Here is a 20,376-nt window from a genome sequence, read left to right on the forward strand (position 1 = left end):
TTTTTACGTGTATGACCGTTTTTACCCCGCCATTCAGGCAGCCATACGCCGATTTCGGGGGAGCAATGATTCTATTCATAACAGTGTAAAACATGAGACTCGTGCCAAATAATGCAAATAACATTTTAAATGCAAGTCGTTCAAAATGTCTAAATGGTATGCTGCTTATGAAAGCTTTGACTGACCTTCGACAATGGACTTACTCCAGTCACAAGTACCCAGCACAGTAAACCACCATCATAAACATAAGAAGAGACTCCATGTTTTTATCGTCGAGCTTTTCATGACTTTCAACTCACAGGAACAACAATGAAATCGCGTATGATAAACATCCTTCAAACGCAACAGTCATGGGAGTCAATCATGAGGTGCGACATGGAATGTACGTTAACATAGAGGTCACTCATCCACCCTGCAGTTGAACTAGCATTGTGTGCCAGAAGGCAATATCACTCTTGTCCGTTACAGTGGAACCTGCCCTGGCGACCACCTTTCAAATCAACCACCTCTCAATAACATCTTTCTTTCTTTCTTTATTTGGTATTTAACGTCGTTTTCAACCACGAAGGTTATATCGCGACGGGGAAAGGGGGGAGACGGGATAGATCCACTTGTTAATTGTTTCTTTTTCACAAAAGCACCAATCAAAAATTTGCTCCAGGGGCCTGCAACGTAGTACAATGTATTATCTTACTGGGAGAATGCAAGTTTCCAATACAAAGGACAACATTTCTTACATACTGCTTGACTAAAATCTTTACAAAAACTGACTATATTCTATACAAGAAACACTTAACAAGGGTAAAAGGAGAAACAGAATCCGTTAGTCGCCTCTTACAACATGCTGGGGAGCATCGGGTAAATTCTTCCCCCTAACCCGCGGGGGGACCAGGGAGGGGTAAATCCTTCCCCCTAACCCGCGGGGGGACTATAATAACCTGTTTTGGTCAGTCCCTTGTATGGTCATTCCAGACAGGCTTGACTGTAATACACACAATATCCCATTCTGCCGGTCAGTTCCTGAAACCTATGCAGCAACTAAAACACTGAGATGAAAGGGATTGACGTGTGTTTGAACACAATCAGCAGCTGTTCAGTATGTAACGTTTGTGTTCCTGGGAACGAGGAAACAAAGTTATGCATTCGTTGCTAAGGGCAGCTTTTTACAGGAATGCTTAGTGACCAGATTGCTCATTCCCATAAAAAGACTAACAGCAATGAGAAGGTATACAGTACAGTTAAACCTTTTAGAATCATTTAGATATAAAACAAAAACGTTCTGCAAACAATGACTTTTAAAAACACCACACAAAACCCCAATACAGTAAAGCAATCAAATTTTGATCGTTACGTAACTGGAAAATGCCTAATCATGTTTGCTCTCATTTTGAAGTTAACAAACAATCAATCAATTTTGTGTACAACAAAATAATGTGCAGTCATTAACAAATGATTTTATTTTTATCATCATAAAACATCCTACATTCAAAAATGACATCCGAACTTAAAATATAGCAGCAAGCATTTAGGCTAAAAAGCCTGTGGATTGCGCACTTAACGTCTGAAAAAAAAACCCACCCCAGATCCATTTGGTCAGCTCTTACATAAGAGGGGCCCGGTAGCTCAGTTGGTAGAGCACTGGACTTGTGATCGAAAGGTCGCAGGTTCGAATTCGGGCCGGGACGGACACGGGTCAACTTTATGTGCAGACCCAGAGACGGAAGCCATGTCCCACCCCCGTGTCATCACAATGGCACGTAAAAGACCTTGGTCATTCTGCCATAAGTGCAGGTGGCTGAATACACCTAAACACGCAGACACCTGGGTAGCGCGACTCCGTTGCTGCTAGCTTTCCACTGGGAGGAAGCGACCCGAATTTCCCAGCGATGGGACAATAAAGTAATGAAAATGAAATGAAATTAAATGAAAAATGAAAAAAATGAAATGAGAACAACGACCTGATGAACAAACTGACAAGCTTGCACCGAGAAGCGGGAAGAGACAGAGGGTGAAGAATAGTAGACACTGTTGATGCATTTGTAAACAGTGTCGGCCAGAATTCTGCAATATGAGACATATTCCTGTGAAATGCAGAGTAAGTCTTCTAATGCAAGGGATCAGAGGTTATTGACGCCTGGAATAAGCCAGTTACATAAACTTGCATGGATAATAGCTTTCAAACTCATTTACATGCAAGTGTTTGCATGTATAGGAAAGGAAGAAAGAGGAAAAAGTAAACAGCTTATGCATTTTACAAAAGAGGACTTAACTCTTGACAAAAACACCATCCATTTAAATACAAAATTCTGCTTTTTGTGGGTTTTTTTTGCAACAGTATTAAAATTGTTTGTTTGTTCATTCATGGGCTGCAACTCCCACGGCTTTTACCTGTATGTCCGTTTTTAGCCCGCCATATGCTGCTTTCGGGGGAGCAGTATTAAAATGATCCCAGTTCATGCCACTTTGGTACAGCAAATACATGTCGCCAAAGCAAAACATTGCAAAAGTCAGTTGATGGTTTTTTTCTCCACAAAAGCAGCACACAAGGTTTGGCTTCTGTTGTGATCCAGTCTTCGAGCTTGCATGCCAGGAACATTTTAGTGATGCAAGTGGCAGTAAGGCCGTTCAGCATATTCTGGAAAGCTGAAGATCCTCCTACAAGGGAAGAATGACTCTCTCAGACACTGCCCGCTCCTGAAACAAAACACAGTCATAAGTTAATTATACAGAGACTACGGAAGCAAGCTTTTTACAAATAAAAAAATGTTCGAGGAGAAAAAGATGATGTTGAAACCAGTAAGTATTTCCTGCTAGATTGGAAAATAAAACAGGTGTTTCTTTTGTATTCAAAATGCACTCAAAAACCAACATTCTTGTTACTTTAACAAAATGTCACAACCCCTGCAGGCAGGCAGGCAGGCAGGCAGGCAGGCAGGCAGGCAGGCAGGCAGGCAGGCAGGCAGGCAGACAGGCAGGCAGACAGACAGGACATTTTCCAGACAAACAGACAGGAACACAACCACAATCAACAGTACCAACAAAAATCATCACTGCATCCACAACTAAGGCCTCAACAATGTTTCCCACTGCATAGTCTTATTTTTTTTCTTCCTTTGTCCAAATGGCAGGCGTAGCACAACACACACACAGTAAAGACTGACACAGTCAATCCAGTAAAACAGCACCACTCACCCCAAGAGTGTGGAAGGTACGGCTGGCAACATTGTCGAAGAAACCTTGCTCCTTTTGGTACACCGCACCCTTGACCCCTTGTTTCTTGACCTTGTCGGGAAGGCCGTTCAGCACAAGGTCACTGACCTTGGTGCCTGTGGCCTTGGCTGTTGCTGCTCGAGCTGCCTGACAGGCCTGTGAATCACCGAGGGCATCTTCCATGAAGGTGTGCATCTGCCGACAAAAAGTAAGATCATTATGAAGTTCCTCATAATGTTGTACCTTATTCACCTGATGTGTTTTTCCCCCCCCTCAAGCAACATATGTGACCCTCCACCACAGAATGAGTCGCATGTCACCTATGCATGATTTTTATATTTTTACATTTTCTTTAAGAGTTTTGTATGCTCTATTCAGTTGTGAAAACCGTTTTAGAAAAGAGCGAACACTTTTTGAGTTATAAGCTTGTGACTATGGTGATTCTCACACTGATACCTGACACCCCCCGGACGTATATTAGGCCTAGCGCAGAACCTCCGCAAGGTGACATCCGACTCATTCTGTGGTGGAAGGTCACATATATCAAAGTTTGGGCTTCAAAATGTAACAGTTCTGACACAAATCCCAAAAGATAGATGTCTGTACTTATGCAAATTCGCAATTATGAGCGCATGGACTTTCATTCTATACACATTGTAGTGCCTTTCTCAAACTGTAGATGTTAACATTCTGGCTTCCAAAACGTCTGACACAAATTCAAACTCCAGGTGTGTCAAAAGTGAACAATTCACAATAAATATTTCAGTAAAGTTTTCAACTGCAGAATGGTGCAAAGGTAATATAGACAATGAAACTTTTCCTCCAACTATTTCAAGAATGTACAAAGTACCATGGTGAGGAATAAATCACGGAACACGGTCATTATTACATGTGCTACTACATTTGAATTGAAACAAACAACAGATAAGTACTTACAGGCACATCAGGAAGCTCGTTGTAGTCATAGTGCGCATCCCAGAGGGTGACTGCCAGACTTGCAGCCACCTGGAAGGAACAACAGACATCATCATCAGCAAATTCCTCCGAAAACGGCGTATGGCTGCCTAAATGGCGGGGTAAAAAACGGTCATACACGTAAAATTCCACTCGTGCAAAAAACACGAGTGTACGTGGGAGTTTCAGCCCACGAACACAGAAGAAGAAGAAGAATCATCAGCAAATTTGTTTATGATTTTTTTACTGTGTGTGTGTGTGTGTGTGTGTGTATGTGTGTGTGTGTGTGAATGTGTGTTTTTGTTTGTGTGTGTGTGTGTGTGTTTTTGTGTGTGTGTGTGTGTGTGTGTGTGTGTGTGTGTTTTTGTGTGTGTGTGTGTGTGCAATTACTGTCACTAAAGTGCAACCCCCCAACATTATGATAAACATTAAATTAAATTGTTCTTCTGTATTACTTCCCTTCCTTCACCTCTTTTGTTGTTGTTGTTAGGCAAAAGCAAATTGTAACATTGCACCAACATCTAAACACATTATGTGATACTGTTATAGATTGTGTTCCCTCTTATGAAATAGTTTTATCCACATTGTATTCGTGCGCTTTATTAGGCTGTGAAGCGAATGTGATGGGAAAAGAGAGAGAGAGGGAGAGAGCGGGAGAGAGAGAGAAAGAAGGGGAGAGAGAGAGAGAGAGAGAGAGAGAGAGAGAGAGAGAGAGAGAGAGAGAGAGAGAGAGAAAAAGAGAGAGAGAGAATGAAAAGGGAGAGAGAGAGAGAGAGAGAGAGAGAGAGAGAGAGAGAGAGAGAGAGAGAGAGAGAGAGAGAGAGAGAGAGAGAGAGAGAGAGAGAGAGAGAGAGAGAGAGAGAGAGAGAGAGAATTGAATTGAATTGAACTTTATTCAGACCTGTTTACCCTAAACCCGAGGCAAGAGTACTTTCCCAAAAAGTTGAGTGTATTTTTCAAAAAGTTAGTGTACTTTACAAGCAAAGCCATATGGGCTAGGGAAAATGTACGCGTGGGTGCATGTCTTGTGAACACCTTCAGAATTTAACTCCTTCAACAGGGATAAAACAATTTTATTTACCTGTCAGTTTATAGCATTATAAACAGTGTCTTCCAAACAGATTGATAATGAAATGATGAAGTTCGTGAAATAACATCTGAGGTTGACAGTGGCAAGTTCATTTTTACAATCATCTCAGAAAACATTGCTTCAGGACTACAGCCTTTTCTTCTGGCAGAATTTGCTTTGCGGGAATGAACTTCATAATTCCTTGGCAGCTTTCAGCCGATTTCTTTGCAGCAACCTTGTCCAGGTGAGTTTTGGAACTGCAGTGTCGTTCGATGTAATATTTCCCAGCATGGGCAACGGAGAAATCTGATTTACAATACTTGCAGTGTGCATGACTTTTTCCGATAGTAGACTCCACAATTCCTGGCTCTTTCTTATATTTCTCCAAGAAAATCTGCTGCTTCTGCTGTTTAGATTTGGTAGTCATCCGAAACTGGCACATTTTTCTGCTTCATTTTGCCACGATTGTCCAGACGATCGCACGTGCCAACAACTGAACAAGGTTTCCACAGCTGAAGACTCGCTGTCATGGTTATCTCCCTTCGACCGAGACCGGTATCGGTTGTACCATCCCGTAATCAGCACACCAACACCGGAAAACGTATTCTAGACTTTTTCTTTGGCGTATTTTGTGCGTGTGTCGCGTATTTGCGTACCGATAATAATTTGGCGTACAAAATACGCCCAAATCGTACTGGTAAACAGGTCTGTTTATTTAACAAGGATTAAGATTTGCAGAGAGAGAGAGAGAGAGAGAGAGAGAGAGAAAAAGGGAGGGGGAGAGAGAGAGAGAGAGAGAGAGAGAGAGAGAGAGAGAAAAGAGAGAGAGACAGAGAGAGAGAGAAAAGAAAGAGAGAGAGACAGAGAGAGAGAGAGAGACAGAGAGAGAGAGACAGAGAGAGAGAGAGAGAGTGACAGAGAGAGAGAGAGAGAGAGAGAGAGAGAGAGAGAGAGAGTGACAGAGAGAGAGAGAGAGAGAGAGAGAGAGAGAGGAGAGAGAGAGAGAGGGGGACGAGAGAGAGAGAGAGAGAGAGAGAGAGAGAGAGAGAGAGAGAGAGAGAGAGAGAGAGAGAGAGAGAGAGTGTTGGGAGATTAATGAATATGAATTGTGAATTGATATGATTTTCACCGTGAGTTTGCAGTCATGTTTAAGGAATTATTCATATTTAATATGTTTACTGTATCTAAATGTTTCATGTGTTCTATGTCATGTTTGTCTGTTGTCATATACACACCACACACAAATATCTCTGTTAAGATAATAAAGTCTTCTATGTCTATAACTCTTCAGTCAAGCATATGTATCATCCTAAAAGAAAAGAGTTAGCAAAGTGACTGCACGCACATGTTTGCTATTCTGGCCCCAGTTCCTGCTACCCAGAACGTCTTGGGGTGTGGCTCTGCGCATCTCTTCCACCAGGTCCGAGGTGACGTCTCCCTTCAAGATGGGCACGTGGTGGGTTCCCGCTAGCACCGAGTTCCTGTTAACATCAAGTGCTATTGTTAACTGCAGTTCTTGTTACAGTCAACACCCACTATCAATGAGTGCCTGCAAACATCAAATGCTTTTGCAAACTGCAGTCCTTGTTACGGTCTATAAAAATAATATAATGATATAATATTTCAAGAGGTAAGCAATTACAGTCTTTGAGACCACTGAAGACAAATCTTTACTAAGTTTATAAGTGATCAGTTTATTATTTTCTCTATGTTCAAGCATAAGAATATATAGATTTTTTTTGTTTTTACCAACTAAGTTTTGAAAGTATCTGAGAAACAAGCAAACCACTTGACAAAACGAAAAAGAAAAAAGTCACACTCACCATGCATAGAGACATTCAGCACATGCACATCAATAAGTGTATGCACACAAACACAAACACGCACGCGCAAGCACACACACACACACACACACAAATACGCAGATGAACCCAAAGCGTAGAACTGTAACTGACCCTTCAAAGAGTGGACACACACACATACACACACACAAGGATGAACTCAAAGCGTAGCACTGTAACTGACCCTTCAAAGAGTGGCAGCACTGTCCAGCCCACTACGTTGTCAAAGGTGACGTCCATCGGCCCCCCGTCAGCGGTCATCAGAGAGCCGGCCACCTTGTTGTCGCTGGTGGGGTGGTAGGCCGCAGAGAAAGCCAGCAGTCGCACGATCAGCACACTGTTGTCGTCGTAGTAAGGATGCATCTCCTGCAAGAAGAATGTTACATGCAAGAAATGTGTGTGGGAACATGCATCACGTCTTTAAAAATAAAATAAAATAAAGAGCTCATTTTACACAAATTCTGCAATAATTTGCAACCAGATGGCACCACTCAGCAACAAGTTTTGACTGCAAGTTCTAGAGGCGAAACATTCACATGTGTCCAATAATCTTGCTTAGTTTCAATCAATCAATCAAATGAACTTTGATTGATTGATTGAACACAGTTATGGGTGCCACAGTAGGAGGGGAAGGATGGAGGATCCTGCTCTCCTTGGAGTTGGCATGCTACCTAAAAAAATCCTTGGTGCAATGTGGTCTGTCCTTAAAATAACTAACAAGACCAACATCACTAGTTCAACTAGATTGACCAAGCCTGAAGAACAATAGACCAACTCCAGAGATAACTCTAGTCAGGTTCGTATGCGTTGTGAAAGAGTGAATACTCTTGCTTTTAGTGAGGCAAGCTTTAACACACGCTCCTTGTCCACGTGTTTCTCTGACACCCCTCACTAGTGGCTGGCCTATAATGTCACATGGGGAGAGTTTGACTCACTAAAAGCAAGAGTATTCACTCTTCCACAACTCATACAAACCCAACAGTTATTTCCAGAATTCATCCGTTTTGACACACACTCACACACACACGCGCGCAGACAGACAGACAGACAGACAGACACACACACCACACTCGCACACACAGAGACTGACACACACACACAGCCAGACACACACACACACCACACCACACCACGCAGACACACACACACCACACCACACACACACTCACACACACAGACACACACACACCCCCACTCACACCCACCTCTGGCCCTCCCTCAAAGAAGGGTGCTTTCAGCAGACTGTCACTACTGAGCCTGGTGAAGAAGACAGGGAAGTTGCCCCCGTGACCCTCCCCGGTGGCTTCCATGCCGACCACCTGGCTGCCTGGCGACACCTGTGCCACGCACATCACGTACCTCCCGTCTGTTCGAGGAGAAAACAAAAGGAATTGTTTAGTGGCAATAACTTTACAATAAACATGTGCTAAGCTGGACAAAAACTTGTGCACAAACTCTCTTTTAAATTTTGTAAAAATCTTTTTTTTTACTTCCCGCTATGCCAGGTGGTATGTAGGGCAGCAACAAACTCTTTAATGCAAGTTAAAAAGTATCTAATCAGTTTGGGGAATCAACAATTCTGCTAGAAGTTTTAAGTTTTCAGAAACAAAGGGAAACAAGCGCTACAGAAAACAACAGTGAGAATTATGGGGAGCCAGACTCCTGGCACCTGAAATAACAAGAAGCGTTGAAATGAATAAATACATTTCATCCTCAAAAGCTTCACTTACTTTTTTTAATTGATGCATTGGTCTGACCCCTGGCCGCTCGACGGTCTGATAGTTTTGACATGTAGAAGGTCTTCTGACCATCAAATTTCCTACCAAGCTAACAAAGCAGGACATTTGGACCTATACATAATTCTCATTGAGGTATGAATGAAGAAATAAACTTGCTGACAAATACAGGAACACATAAATAGATCAAGCACCTGTTGTTGTTTTTGCCCGCTATACCAAATAAGGGGTGACCTTTTGTCCTCTGCACACCTATTGCCACCGAACCTGATATTCTTTTTTGTTTCAGAAGAACCATCCCACCCACCTGGCAGGTTGAAGCTCCTGTTGACCTTGACCTGCAGGCCGACCTTGAGGCGGTAGCGCACACAGCGGACAAGGTTGAGGTTGTTGGCAGCTGTGGACGGTGCCAGGCGGGCCTTGATGTCCAGTCTGTGCTGCAGCCACTCCAGCAACTCAGCGTCTCCTCCCCCTGTTGCAGTCACAAAAACCATGAAAATTTATAATAATTTTCTTATTTATTTATACTTACCAACACAATGTTATTTTGCCATGGCTGTTATTCGAAAATTTTTAATTAAATTTTCATTTGATTAATATACTTACCCGAGTCACATATTTAGCATTGACGCAGTCGATAGCTAAGGTGTCTGAAACGCTATCCCGCCTATAGTCTAAGGGAAGCAACCCAAGCTAAAAAAGTAGCAAGCTTGCTACCCTGGGTTGCCTCCCGTAGCGTATCACGCCACAGATCTCGTACCTGGTACGAGACACCCTCATTCGACTTCTAGAATACAAAGAAACTAAAAGCGGGGAAGGTGGGAGGGAATTACCTATGTGACTCGGGTAAGTATATTAATCAAATGAAAATTTAATTAAAAATTTTCGATTAAATTACATATTCTTACTCCGAGTCACATATTTAGCAGATCTTCTTCTTCTTCTTGGCGTTCGCAGAGGTTACACAATCAGTCCAGCACTGGTGATAAATGTTGTCGTTTTCTCCAACTCCTGTCGACTGCCGTATAGTTTGGTCTGCAAGGGAGTTGGTGACGGCCACACTTCTTTTCGTTCCTCATCTAGTAAGGGACATCGCTGTAAGATGTGTTCCGCTGTTTGGTCCTCTTGACCGCAGGCACAGGTTGGTGATGGCGCCAGCTTGAACTTTCGGTTCATGTGAGCATTGAGCCTGTTGTGGCCAGTACGCAGCCTGATGAGGTTGACTTGCTGCTCTCTGGACATTGTGTGGTAGTCATCTCTGTTTGTCCTTGGCCTCATCAATGCCTTGATGATTGTCTTCTGCTCACTAAAGCTGACACTGTTTTCAGGTTGGTCTTCCACGGCTCCTTCTTTTGCCAGCTCATCTGCCCTTTCATTTCCTGGTATCCCACAGTGTGCTGGTATCCACTGGAGGACAACTCTTCTGGTTTGTCTGACCATCTGTAATGCTTTGGCCAGCTGTGGGAGTTTGTCGTTCTCTAGGGCCTGAAGGACTGAAAGGGCGTCTGAGAGGAAGACAACTTGGTAGCAAGGGTCTGCGGAGTCCTGAACGAAGGAGGCGGCCTGCATGAGAGCTTCTGCTTCTGCTTTATAGTTTGTGCAGTGTTTGCCAGTGGCAACGCTGGATGTAGCTGTATGTCCCCCAGGGAACTGGATGAGAATGCCTGCACCTCCATTGAGCACGGCGTTAGTTGCTGATCCATCGGTGTATACATGGATCCACGCCTCTTTTGGGTACTGTTCGTCGATCAGGGCTAAGGTGAGTGCCTGTCGAGCTGTGTCATTCTGATCTTCTCCTGAGGTAACATGTGGAACACTTGTGCAGATCTGGATGCCTGGTTTCTCTGTTGCCTTGGGGGTTTCCTCTTCTTCTTGAGTCAGAGGTAGAGTGTTCTGTGGAAGGACTTCCCTGTACTGTCGAGAAAGTTTCTTGCTCTCGTGTACAAAACTGCTCCGTTTAAGCCGGTTCTTGGTGAGGTTGCTCAGTCTGTGCTTCATGGGGTGGTCGGGTAGGCACTTGAGCTTCTCGGCCTGTACCATAGTCTTGGCTTCTCTTCTCTGACAGAGGGGTTGGATGGTGGTAAGCTTCTCCATTTCCTTGATGGGCGTGGATTTCATTGCACCAGTGATGAGTCGGAGGGCCTGGTTTTGCACACGGTCAAGGGTCTGCAGGTTTGTCTTGGCTGAGGTTGACCACGCTGTGGAGCCGTACTCGAGGTGGGGTCTGATTGTTCCCTGGTATACTGTCTTCAGTATCTTCTCGTTCGCTCCCCAGGTGGTACCTGCCAGCTTCCTGAGTATGGCTAGCTTGCGCCGGGCCTTCGTCTCTGCCTGTGCAATGTGTGGTTTCCAGGTCTGCCGCCTGTCAAAGGTGACACCAAGGTACGTTGCTTCTTCATCCTCTCTCAGAGGAGTTCCACCAAGCCTAATGGTTCCGGCTTTCTGCTTTGGCGACAGTGTGAATAGGGTGGTGGAGGATTTCTCCTTGTTGATGGAGACGCACCAATCTTCTGCCCATGCGTTCAGCCTATCTGCCGCTTGCTGCATTCTGTAGGTGGCAGTACTTGCGTGCTCCTCCTTGCACCAGATCACAAGGTCGTCTGCGTAGAGAGCAGCTTTGATCCCCTTGGGCATCTCAGACACCAGATCGTCGATGAAGAGAAGGAAGAGTGTGGGGGAGAGGACTCCGCCCTGAGGGACGCCATGACGAAGGAGGAACTTCTTGCTTTTGCGGTTATAGAGGTAAGAGCGAATCCACTGGTACATGTTGCTGGACACGCCTTTCCTCAGCAGTTTTACAAGGAGTCCATCTTTCCAGACCTTGTCAAAGGCCTTCTGAAGATCTATCCAGGTGACGAAGACCAGCTTCTGTTCCTGAAAGGCATCTTCAACTTCTTGCGCCAGGTAAGTGACCTGATCTTCAGTGCTGCGGAACTGTCGGAATCCAGCTTGCTCAGGGGCGAGGAGGTTCCTGGATTCCAGGTACCACCTGAGGCGCTCGTTCACAATTCTCTCCAGGGTCTTCACAACACAGCTGGTGAGGCTGATTGGGCGATAGCTATATTTAGCAGATAACTCCAACAAGGTGGTGGGTAAGATCAAAAAGTTCAAACTCACTCTAAAGTTCTGGAGAGACAAAAACCAGCTGCCGCCAAGGAAGGAATGGGCCGAGACCCATCCTGACAGAGGGCAGCAATGTCTGCAGAACCTGATAAGACAAAATCCTAGCGCCAGAAGCTGTGCGCAGGACATCATCCAAACCTCATAGGCCAAAAAGGCCAAGGAGGAGGCCCAGGCCCTGGAAAAGAGCTCGGGCCGAGCCGAGGGAAAGATAGCATAAAGCTATGACAAGGCGGAGGGAAAGAAAATCCCTTGCCAAGAAACTGGCCCACTGCCAAAAGTCAGGAAAGGATCCCGTGAGAAAGAAACCACTGACTCACTCTAAACCCTTGCCAGGAACTGGCCCACTGCCAAAGGACAGAAACGGACCGAGAACCACCCTGATTGACAGCCGAGATGTCTCTCAGGCAAGAAATGCGAAAGACAACATCAGAGAGCCAGTAAGCTGTGCCCAGCACTTCTTCCAATCTTCTGAACCGTAAAACAGTCCGGAAAAGGACCCCAGTCTTGGATAAACCCGACCAAGTAGAGGGAAGGACAAGCTGCCCCCCCCCTTAAATTGGAAGGAAATGCTAATGGCCTGGAAAAGATCCGTGCGTAAGGTTGCCGGCTAAGCCCTGAAAAGGACCGACCCTCACGGAGACCATAAGGCAAACATGCCAAAGTAAGAAAACTTTGGGATGGAGTGAGGCCCAAAAGGCCCTTGAGAGAACAGTCAGCTCCAGAAGAGTGACCAAACTCCAAACTGGAAAGAGAGAGACGCCTGAGTACCAAGTACCAGAGTCCAACTCAATGAGCAAAACTCAAGGAAGACGGTCACCAGTCGTCCCCTGCCCATCCCTGCGAAAGCAGAGAGAGGGGTAAAAAAAGAGGACGAAGCAACCTAAGGTAGTGTGTAAGCACCGGAAATGCGGACCCGCAGTGGCCAAATCCTAATGTGACCGGAGACCGGAAACAAAATGACAAAAGCCAGCGTGTTCGCAGAGCAGACTGCTTGTAGGTAATTGAAAATGAATCAAAAAACCCGAAACAGAAAGAACGAGGCTGGTAAGAAAGACGGAAAACCGTGAAGCGAACCAGCCGTCAGACTCCCGAGACCAGAGTTCTCAGGAGAAAAAAGTAATAGTCATAGTTGCAAGTGAAAAAGGGGTGACCAGGCCGGAAGCCCAACCCAGCAGAAATCGTCCCAACTCACATCCTGCAAGCATGATGGAGCAGAGGAAGAGACGAAATCCGCAGTCACAAGAACCAAATTGCCAAAGTCGCAACACGACAGGCAGGAGACTATAACACAGGCTAAGGCCGAGAGCCTTGCTGCCCGTAGGCCGGCCCTTGCACCAAAGTACCCAAAGTACACAGGCACAATAAGAAACCAAAAGTTTCGGCCGCCGAAAAAGATGCTGGCCTAGAGGCCAGCACCGAGAAAACTGGAACATTAGCTAGACCTCTGCCCAAAAAGGGGAGGAGTAGCCAAAAAACCTGAGAAAAAGTGACAAGCCAAGAATGACTTCTCAAACATGCATTGCCCAGACAATGCACCCTCAGGAAAATCTGAATGTTACTTCCGAGGCCAACTCAAGTGAACCTTAAGTTTGGACGAAACACCAGAACGCGTCTGATCGCTAGAGAAAGACAAAGTCAGACTCGGCGAAAGACAAACCTGGACCAAGTCCAGAAGCTCGTGGCAAAGAGAAAACGGGGAAGCCCAAAGGCAGAAACCCCCCTTTAAACGGAAATCGACCTCTCAGCACCCATACGCTGGGAAAAAGAAAGAATGTCGAAGCCCGAAGCCACAAGCACAAGGAAAGCAACAACCACCACCGCCAACGGATGAAATGGCTGTTGCTCCAGCCGAGGCTAAAACCCCGAAGCCCTAAGGCCAGCTGTTGTCTCAAAAACCCAGCGTACCTATGACAGCTGGGAAAGAAACAATCTCACCTGAGCTGAGGACTTAGGCCGCTTAGGCTGAGTCCGCTTAGGTATAGCCTGCTTAGGAGCGGCCTGCTTTTGCTGCTTTCGGATTGAAGCTCAAAAGAAGGGAACCGCTGTTCTCTGTTGGTCTCAATCCCCTGCTTCTGGCATGAGAGGCCAGGCTGCCGGAGAGAGACCGTCCACCAAGGATGACGATCTGAGAATGTTCCTTGTCGACTCCTCAGAAAACCGGGAGTGGGCAAGAAACAAGTCCCTTCTGCACGAGACCGCATGGAAATAGTGCAGAGAGGACAGCCTCATCTGTGCCTCGTTCACCCTTGTAAGTGTGGAGAGGAGTGAGACACTTCCTCCGCGTCCTGCTCTTTACTAAGGGTAAAGGGCGCCAAGGAATCTGCCAGAGCGCGAGAAAGCGCCCGCAGGAGAGTCTCGGAAATGGAACTGAGTTCCAAAAGTTGTCAGCCCCCCTTCCTCAGAGAATAGGAGATTCTGCCCATAGAACGGCAGAACCGAATCCTTCCTCAACGGCTTCGTAAGAAGCGAAAGAAGTTCCGGCGTGACCGGAAACGGTGCACGCGGACGGGGAAAGGCCAACAGGAGGCTTCGAGACGACCTTGGCCAAGGCAACTTCCTCTGATCCGCTAAGGGCACGAAGGAGGAAGCCTGCGCAGGAGCGGCAAGGTATTCCGATGCCAGCTCCGAAGCTGAACCCTGAGGAACCAGCGACAAAACCGACGCCGGAGGCAACCCCCTGTCGAAGAGGGGGGCTTGGCGAAAAGGCAAAAAAGGCGAAAAGCTACTAAGGGTGATTCTTCAAACCAGAAGTAGCTGCTTCCTCTTTGCCAACCTGAAGTCCTTCCTGTTGGCAATCGATTGTGCTCATTCCCTAACTGAGAGGAGGATGAGAGGAATCAAAAACCAAGGAAAGTGGGAGAGAGGAGCTAGCGGCCACCACCGGAGTGTGTGGATGCTGCTGTCCCAACAGAGGCAAGAAGCCTGTATGCCCATAGGGCAAGCCTTGTTCGAAATTCACCGGCGACCAAACGGAAGCAGCGGGAACTGAACCGGAAAATCCGGGAGGAGCCGGAAGTGCGGCAGCAACAGCAGCGCTATGCCAAAGCTGGCGCTGAGCCACCTACGAGCTGAAGCTCGGAACCCAAAGGTAGGCCGTAGGCCAGAACCGGAAGTGACAGTAACCTGTGCACTACCCGCTTGACCTACCTTCCTGCCAAGGCCGGAAGCGAAGCTGCCGGGAATGGCTGCCGTGCAAAGGGCAAAGCTCAAACCGGAAAGGGCCATGGGCTGCCCACACACCGATGAACTAACATTTCCAGCCGGAGCCGGAAGAGAAGCTGTCGCGGACGACTGCTTACGTATAGCGCAGCTCAAGCCGGATGGGATCATTATTTGTCCGCTTTCCAACGAGGCACTACTTCCGTGAACCGGAAGTGCAGCTGTCGCGTACGACTGCCGACGTAAGGCAAGGCTCGAACCGGACGTGACAGTAGCCTGTGCACTAACCAGTGAACCTACACTTCCGGCCGGAACCGGAAGAACAGCTGTCGCGGGCGACTGCTGCCGTAGGGCAAGGCTCGAACCGGACGTGACAGTAGTCTGTGCACTAGCCGGTGAACCTCTTACTTCCGGCCGGAGCCGGAAGCAGCTGTCGCGGACGACTGCTGACGTAAGTCGAAGCTCGAACCGGACGTGACAGTAGCCTGTGCACTAGCCAGTGAACCTCTTACTTCCGGCCGGAGCCGGAAGCAGCTGTCGCGGACGACTGCTGACGTAAGTCGAAGCTCGAACCGGACGTGACAGTAGCCTGTGCACTAGCCAGTGAACCTCTTACTTCCGGCCAGAGCCGGAAGCAGCTGTCGCGGACGACTGCTGACGTAAGTCGAAGCTCGAACCGGACGTGACAGTAGCCTGTGCACTAGCCAGTGAACCTCTTACTTCCGGCCGGAGCCGGAAGCAGCTGTCGCGGACGACTGCTGACGTAAGTCGAAGCTCGAACCGGACGTGACAGTAGCCTGTGCACTAGCCAGTGAACCTCTTACTTCCGGCCGAAGCCGGAAGCAGCTGTCGCGGACGACTGCTGACATAAGTCGAAGCTCGAACCGGACGTGACAGCAGCCTGTGCACTAGCCGGTGAACCTCTTACTTCCGGCCGAAACTGGAAGCAGCTGTCGCTGGCGACTGCTGACGTAAAGCGCAGCTCGAACCGGAGGGGACCATGGTCTGTCCGCAACCAGTGAACCACTACTTCCGGGAACCGGAAGTGCAGCTGCCGAAGACGGCTGCTGCGAGCACATACCTTGTACTGGCCGCGTCCCCGAAGGGACACGCTCAGGTGCACTCCCGCAAGCGGAAGCCACTGAGGCCGGCCACGAAGGGAAGCTTGTCCCAGCGAGTGGAATCCAGAGACAACACGAGCGCCAGTAGACTGGGCCGACGCTCCGGAAACGCAAGTGAGCGACAAGGACCCGGGTAAAAAACGTCCGGAATCCGAAGCTGCCGTCGTCACCCTCGAAGCCACCAAGCAAGGGACGCCCGCCCCCAGAAGTACGGATCTCTGTAAGCAAAGAAGCAATAAGACTAGCCACCAGAGCGCTAGGCTCTGGTGTCAACAAAGGGGGAGAAACGGCCGCACAAGCGGCCGAAACTGACGTCTGAGAGACAGACGGAGTCTCTTCCGGCGCCGAAAAAGGCACAGAAAAGACCGAATTAGTCTTAGGATCAGAAACATGTACCATGGGGCTATTGGCATAAGACGAGGAAGCCCCCCCCCCCCCCCCCCCCCCGTCTTTTCTCACTAAACGCCCAGCCGGCGAAGTGAGAAAGAAATCTACTGAAAAGTAACAAGTCTCGAGGACGAAGGCTTCAGCAGAACCGGAACTAGCACTAGCAAACAAGCCACAAAAGTAGCTACAAAAACATGCTACTGGCAAAATGTTCAAAGTCCGAGCACGGACCCAAACAGGCATACCAGTCTAACCGGAAGTGCAGCTGCCGAAAACGTAAGCTGACAAGAGGTAAACAAAGACTACTGAAAATTTAACTGAGTCCGGAACGGACCTAAAAATCAGCAGAATAATCAACTAGCAAAATAATAATAGCTTCGTAAGAAGCTAAATAACAGCCTACCAAGGTAGTTTACATTCCTAGAAAGGACGTAAACATCTCGATAGCACAACATGCTAGGATAAAGGACGACTACCAAAAGGCGGCCGCCGAATACAACTACTGTAGAATTCTAAGTCCAGAACGGATGAAGAATCCTAGTAGAAAATAAACTTAGCACTAGCGCAGTAGCCGCTAAAGCAGCTAAAACTAACAGCCTACCAAGATAGTAAAGCGACCGGGCACGGACGAAAAACTACTCAGTAGAAACACAGCGTGCTAGCGAAAAATGGCTCCAACTGGAGGCCAACAAAACAACTACTGTAAAATCGAAGTCCAGAGCGGACAAGAAATTCAGCAGAAAAATTATTTACTAGCAAGAAAAAGATACCTACAAGGCATCTAAAACTAACTTCCTACCGAGTAAGCTCACTGTCCGAGCACGGACGAAAACCAACTCAGTAGAAACACCACGTGCTAGCAAAAAATGGCCACCAAAATGGCGACCAACGCAACTAGAAACCGCTGAAGAAACTTCTGAGTCCAGAGGACGTAAGCAATTTCCAGCAGAATCAATACAAAGTCAAAATAAAATAAGGAACAATCTCACCAACTGGAAACAGCTAGGAGAAGACGGGAGGCCGAGGCCGGAGGGTGTCAGGCTGACAAAACGAAACGGCCTCGGAGCATAGCGCAAAAAACGACCTTATCTCTCTGGCTGAAAGGAGTCGAATGGGGGTGTCTCGTACCAGGTACGAGATCTGTGGCGTGATACGCTACGGGAGGCAACCCAGGGTAGCAAGCTTGCTACTTTTTTAGCTTGGGTTGCTTCCCTTAGACTATAGGCGGGATAGCGTTTCAGACACCTTAGCTATCGACTGCGTCAATGCTAAATATGTGACTCGGAGTAAGAATATGTAATTTAATGGGGAATTTGGAGGTCATGTTTTGCTCTACGATTCTTCTTCTTCTTCGTTCATGGGCTGAAACTCCCACGTTCACTCACTCATGTTTTTGCATGAGTGGATTTTTAAGTGTATGACCGTTTTTACCCCACCATTCTGGCAGCATACGCCGATTTCGGGGGAGGTATGCTGGGTATTTTTGTGTTTCTCTAACCCACCGAACTCTGACTTGGATTACAGGATCTTTTCCGTGCGCACTGGGTCTTGTGCTTGCATGTACACACGAAGGAGGATAAGGCACTAGCAGTTCTGCATATAAGTTGACCTGAGAGAAAAATCTCCACCGGGCATGGTCGGGATTTGAACCCCAAACCTTCCACATGGAAGGCCGACATCCTAACCACTACGCTACTGCCGGTCTGTCCACCGGTTTGAAAAGCGAGGCTATAACTTCTATGCCAATACAGCTAGCTTACAAACCTATGACAGCAAACGAAGGTAAAACATGATCCAGCAATATCGTCCAAAACTCAGAAAGCAAGCTCCCACAAACACAGGTCACTCCATGATGGCAATCATAGATAAAACCTTGACTGGGATGCACCCAAAACTGTCAAATGCAGTCAGACCCAGTAGGACTGACCGGTTGACCACTTTATTTCTTTCCAGTATTCTCAAATCCAAACCAATAAAATACCAGAAAAGTCCAGTTAACTATTATTGTAAATCGACAGAAGCAAAGCTTACCGGTGCCAGCCCCTTCAGAAGCCTGGAGACGCAGAATCATGTCGCGCTCTGTCTGAGGGTATCTCATGTGGTCAGCATAGCTGGTGAAGATCCGACGCTCGGACACTGTGGGCTGGCACTCTGTTGAGTCATAGTATCCAGATTCGTAGCTAGGTAGTGGCAATGGATCCTGTGGAAAAAGCAAATACAGGTGAATTTCCTTGTAGCTGCACAAACATCCCTTTCCTTTAGTCATACCTTCACTTTACTCTGTGATTTGACAAAGGACCATCAACAATATTGTTACCAGTGTAGTTTGAAGGCACCAGTCATGGAATCATAACTTTGACAATATTAAACTGGACATTTCCTTTCCGCTGCTCTCAGTAATAGCTTAGACTAAGCTGTAAGACAGAATTAATGGAAAAGCATCGGGACTGTCGGGTTTTCCCTCCCTTTTTATATGATTTTGAATATTTGTTGATGTCTGTAGGAAATGACAGTTTCTATTGTTTGTTTATATCTGTGACCTGTCTGGTCCCAAAGAAGCTTTCCATATCAGAAGAAAACCCAAACATAGACCACTAACATTTCCAAATCAAGAATAGAAAAGAAAGAAAAAGAAAGGTAAGTGATTGAAACAATTAATAATACACAAAATGAAATGTATGCAATAGCTTGCCTGTCTTGTTCTTTAACTCCTATCAGAAGGACCAGTTTTTAGTAGTCTTGACCCATTTGATCAAAATCTGAGCCTGAAAACTTGCCTGCCATGTTGTTATTCATGTGATATTTTTGTTCTCCCTCAAGCAACATATATTAAAGTTTGGGCTTGAAAATGTAACAGTTTTGACACAAAGCCCAAAACATAGATATCTGTGCTAATGCAAATTCACAATTATGAGCTCATGGACTCTCATTCTTAACATATAGTGACCCTTTCTCCTGAAATTGTGAAATCCGTTTTGCAAAGTATATCATCGTCATTGCACACCCACCTGACTGGCAGGTAGGATACGGATGAGAACGGAGCAGCCTGGGATGGCCGGCACGGTGTCCAGGTCCGTGTGTTTCAGGTTGTTGATGCCCTGCTTGACGTTGGGCATGCCGCTACGCAGTCGCAACTGGTGCCCGCCCACCCTGAGCAACCCGTCCTGTGGACAACATAACAGGCAGAATGTTCACTTCTTGGAAAGTGACTGTGTGTGTGTGTGTGTGTGTGTGTGTGTGTGTGTGTGTGTGTGTGTGTGTGTGTGTGTGTGTGTGTGTGTGTGTGTGTGTGAGAAAGTGCTTGTGAGAGAGAGTGAGAGACAGACACAGAAAGAGACACAGATAGACAGAGAAATACATGAGCAACAGAGAGAGCCAGAGGGAGCTTAACGACTGAATGCCAAACAGAAAATGAACACACATTCGTGCATCCAGCAACAGAATCAACAACATCAACCAACACAACCGTCCACACAAAACAACAACCCACCTTCTTCTTACTGGTGTCAAAGATTTTCACCAGACAACTCCCGATGACGACGATCTCCTCAGTGATGATATCCACAGTGTACACCCTCAGTAGCAACAGCATTTCAGGGTTGGCTTTCTGCCGTGCCGCGTTGATGGTCATGCGGAAATCAAACTGCGGAGAGCGGGCCGAGCTGGCCAGGATGGGCACAGCCAGGATGTCTTCCAGCGTGGCAAGCTCTCCTGCCTTCAGCACCCGGCCTGTCACCTGCAACACGATACAGCATTATCTGAGAAACAAAGGGAAG

The 20,376-nt window shown here is 46.9% G+C and overlaps 1 protein-coding gene across 1 annotated transcript in view; it reads right to left on the minus strand.

Annotated features, from left to right (window-relative positions):
- Positions 1–246: 246 nt before the first annotated feature.
- The window catches only part of LOC138976163 (uncharacterized), a 50,710-nt gene continuing 30,580 nt past the window's right edge, over positions 247–20,376 (minus strand). The window contains exons 18-27 of the mRNA XM_070349002.1: positions 20,091–20,336; positions 19,609–19,764; positions 18,632–18,800; positions 9,118–9,282; positions 8,280–8,440; positions 7,259–7,440; positions 6,579–6,714; positions 4,147–4,215; positions 3,193–3,405; positions 247–2,694 (exon numbers count right to left, since the gene is read on the minus strand). Of these exons, the coding sequence (XP_070205103.1) occupies positions 2,656–2,694; positions 3,193–3,405; positions 4,147–4,215; positions 6,579–6,714; positions 7,259–7,440; positions 8,280–8,440; positions 9,118–9,282; positions 18,632–18,800; positions 19,609–19,764; positions 20,091–20,336 (1,536 nt within the window). The 3' untranslated portion in view covers positions 247–2,655. The remainder of the gene's footprint in view (positions 2,695–3,192; positions 3,406–4,146; positions 4,216–6,578; positions 6,715–7,258; positions 7,441–8,279; positions 8,441–9,117; positions 9,283–18,631; positions 18,801–19,608; positions 19,765–20,090; positions 20,337–20,376) is intronic.

The sequence above is a fragment of the Littorina saxatilis genome, linkage group LG9, assembly GCF_037325665.1.
Source record: "Littorina saxatilis isolate snail1 linkage group LG9, US_GU_Lsax_2.0, whole genome shotgun sequence".
NCBI lineage: Eukaryota > Metazoa > Mollusca > Gastropoda > Littorinimorpha > Littorinidae > Littorina > Littorina saxatilis.